Source organism: Nicotiana sylvestris, chromosome 4 (assembly GCF_000393655.2).
Source record: "Nicotiana sylvestris chromosome 4, ASM39365v2, whole genome shotgun sequence".
Classification (NCBI taxonomy): Eukaryota; Viridiplantae; Streptophyta; class Magnoliopsida; order Solanales; family Solanaceae; genus Nicotiana; species Nicotiana sylvestris.
The window spans coordinates 127,648,773-127,652,322 of NC_091060.1; the positions used below are offsets into that span (position 1 = coordinate 127,648,773).

Genomic DNA, 3,550 nt, shown 5'->3' on the forward strand with positions numbered 1-3,550 from the left:
AGAAAGAAAGGGGTAGTTAGGGAGTAGGAAAAATTATATAGGGGCATCCTGGTAAAAAAAGGAGAAATAAATAAACTAATAAGGGACCCACCAGCCTACACGTGCCTCTCCAAGCTGTGCACATGCTTCACCCCGCACCCACTCCCACGCCCTAAATTAATTACTTAATTAATACTATAATAATTAATAAATCTGGCGGAGTAAAAATTCAAAAAAATTTAAAACCCCTGAATAAATCTTAGTCCTCTCTCTCCTCTTCACACACACTCACACAGTAACGTTCCTAAATTCCTCATTTTCCTCTCTTTCTCTCTCTCTCTATCTATCGTAGCTCCCAAGTCCCAACAAACACTCACTGCAAGCAAAAAAGCAGAGAGTAGATTCAAAGGAAACACAAACCCCCCCTTAAAAAAATACAAATATTTTCTCCAACTTCTCCTTCTTAGATCTCTTAATTTATTGCTTTCTACAGAACCCAAGCTGAGTTAAAGAGTCTTGAGCTAAAAGAAGAAGAAGAAGAATCTGTTTGTGGGTTGTGGATTTTGGAGCAATTTGGTGGGTTGGTCCAATAATGGAAAAAAGCACTCCAGTTAGGAAGTCACACACTTCCACTGCAGATCTGCTTACTTGGTCGGAGAATCCGCCGGAAAATTCTCCGGCTGTTGGTTCTGCTGCTTCCTCTGCCCGTTCACGCCAGGTGAGAGGATAAGTTTTCCTAAAAAACATTTTTAAAAATAAAAAGATTCTTTTTTTTATGTGGTTTTAAAAGTTAAGGTTTTTGTTTATGTTTTTTTTTTGCTGGTGAAATGACAGCCGTCGGATGGGATCCAAAAGGTGGTATTTGGAGGTCAAGTGACAGATGAAGAAGTTGAGAGCTTGAACAAGAGGTAAGAAAATATTTCAGCTTTTTGTGATTTTTGTATTTTAATTTACGGAGTATTAATTTTTGTCTTTTCTGTTTTCTGTATATTTCGATTTTGTTAATTTATCTGAGCGAACGAGAGGGCATTAAATGCTTCCATGGGCAGATATAGTACGGATGATTTGTTTGATTGTTATTTTGTTTCTTTTATTTTTGGCTCTATTCTTCACGGTTTTCACTGTGCTTTCTTCTCTGTTCTTTTTCTTTTTTCTCCTTTCGGTCCTATTATTTTGTTCAAAGAGCTCAAATACAGTAGAATTCATTTAAATGATTTATATAGTCGATCTCGGTTGTAGTAGTTGTTGTATCAATTTGACAATTTCTGGCCAATGCTTTTGTAATTTGTCTGCTAATTTTGTTAAGTTCTGACCTTAGGATATTACATTTTTATGTCATATATCTAATCTCATTCATGCATTCAGATCTGCACTCAGCAGTATGTGTGTTGCTTAACTAGAAGTGATTTAAACATCTTACCGAGCAATCTTTGTCTGGATAGTGCTTTATCAATAATTGACATAACCTAAGTCATATTTGACAGAAAAAGAGATATTGGATTGTGTTAATCATGGTATTTTGTCCCTCGGAAAATATTCATCACCTCCATTATTTGAAATATCTTTATTGTTCTGTATTTTCCTGGCGTTTCAATGTCTCTGATATCTATGAGTATATGATTATCGGAATGATGTACCTTTCTCGTTTTTTTTTGTTACTTAAGTTGTGTTGGATAAGCTGAAACTGTTAAGTTTGGCACTGTCGCAGGAAGCCTTGTTCGGGTTATAAACTAAAGGAGATGACAGGTAGCGGTATTTTTGTAGCTGATGGAGAAAATGGCAGTTTAGAATCTGACAGTGCTAGTGCGATCCCTAATAGAAGGATGTATCAGGTACATATCCTACTTTATGTTATCTATGTATTTAATCAATTCGTCATATATGGTCTTCCTATCCTATGTACATACATAATCATCTACGGACTTCGTATCCTCTCTATATATAACCTTACGAACTGACTTCTTACACCTGCTTTTTGTCCACAGCAAGCTGTAGCTGGTATTAGTCAAATTTCATTTGGTGAAGAAGATACTGTGTCCCCAAAGAAGCCGGTCACTATACCTGAAGTGGCAAAGCAGAGGGAACTAAGTGGAACTCTAGAAAGTGAGGCTGAGATGAAGTTGAAGAAACAACTTTCTGATGCAAAGACCAAGGAGCTTGTTGGCCATGACATCTTTGCTCCTCCACCTGAAATTCAACCTCGTCCATTGGCTGCTCGTGCTTTAGCACTAAGAGAAAGCATTACCATTGGAGAACCTGCAAATAATGTATGTACATCTATCAATATCTCTTTATGTTGCAATCTATATACTTGCACATCCCATATTCTGTTCTGCATTGCATAGGCTCAATGTCTATCCACTTACTTTGTAGAGCAGCTATTGTAGCAGGAGCATAGAGGTTGAAATTGGCAATGAACTGCAAGACTCAGTGCCCCTTGTAGTACAACTATCCTTAGTGTTAGTGGACTATCTAAATGATCCCACAAGAAACTGTTCGTACCACCTTGTTGTCCCCATTAGTCTTTAATCCTAAAAATGCAGAGTCTTTGTGCATGTTATCAGGCTTGAGCTAAAAAATCTTGGCTTAGCTTAGCTTAACCTCAGGACGGGTCAGGCAAGGAGTTGAGTGCTCAGACACTAGCTTAACATCTCTCTTCTCATTGTTTCTCCATCCGATTTCTGATTCCCTTCACTATTTGTCAGCAAAATATGTTCAGCCTCGTTCTTTTAATCTTTTGTCAGGGTGATGTGTCTGCTGATGAACAAGCGGTCAAGACAGCCAAAAAGATTCCTGAGAAGAAACTTGCAGAGCTCACTGGAAACGACATCTTCAAGGGCGATACTCCTCCAGCATCAGCTGAGAAGCATTTGAGTTCAGCAAAGTTGCGAGAGATGAGTGGAAGTAATATATTCGCGGATGGAAAAGTAGAATCTCGGGACTTCTATGGCGGGGTTCGCAAGCCTCCAGGTGGTGAGAGCAGCATTGCATTGGTGTAACTTGCTAGGTCTAACTCAATTTACATCATTATTAATTGTGTTTCCTTTTTTATCTATTATTATTTGTAGTCGGAGGTGTTTGGTTCTGATGTGATTTGACCAGTGTTCTGGAATTTGGTATGTCCTAGGTCTTATTTGACATGTCGACCAGAGCTTAAGAACTTTTGGCTAATTGGGTTTTATGTTCATAAATCTGTGTTTCTGGTGCACTTTGTTTTTGTGAAGATGTGTCGTCTGAGTTCAATTAATTAATTAATATTTGTGTCCTTTTTTAGACTCTGGTTCATATTTCTAACATACTTGCCCCAGTTCGTTAGATCACTTTCCTGTTTGGCTTTAAATAAATGTAAATTCTTTTTCTATTGGTCTGGTTAAAAGTTAGTAATTCTTAGGGAGAAATTCAAAAATAGCTAGATTTACTGGTCGTTCAAAAATAGCCACAGTTTCAAAAATAATTGAAATTTAGTCACTTTTCATGTAAAGATAAATATGAACGAAAACACTATTCAAAATTAAAAAAATATTCCAGCATAAGTATACTGGAACTCCAATATATTATAATGGAGTTCCAG

General features: G+C 37.2%; 1 protein-coding gene across 1 annotated transcript; it reads left to right on the forward strand.

Annotated features, from left to right (window-relative positions):
* Positions 1–253: 253 nt before the first annotated feature.
* Positions 254–3,252, forward strand: LOC104210539 (uncharacterized). The gene is made up of 5 exons (XM_009759462.2): positions 254–697; positions 814–887; positions 1,688–1,811; positions 1,965–2,246; positions 2,724–3,252. The coding sequence occupies exons 1-5, from the start codon at positions 572–574 to the stop codon at positions 2,976–2,978; spliced, it is 861 nt and encodes a 286-aa protein (XP_009757764.1). The 5' UTR covers positions 254–571; the 3' UTR covers positions 2,979–3,252.
* The last annotated feature ends 298 nt before the right edge of the window (positions 3,253–3,550 follow it).

Bases quoted from the DNA above. Each gene is read 5' to 3' on its own strand.
- LOC104210539 (XM_009759462.2), top strand. From the start codon at position 572: ATGGAAAAAAGCACTCCAGTTAGGAAGTCACACACTTCCACTGCAGAT. The intron at 888-1,687 runs GTAAGAAAATAT...GCACTGTCGCAG, and splicing joins GTTGAGAGCTTGAACAAGAG to GAAGCCTTGTTCGGGTTATA. The intron at 2,247-2,723 runs GTATGTACATCT...ATCTTTTGTCAG, and splicing joins TTGGAGAACCTGCAAATAAT to GGTGATGTGTCTGCTGATGA.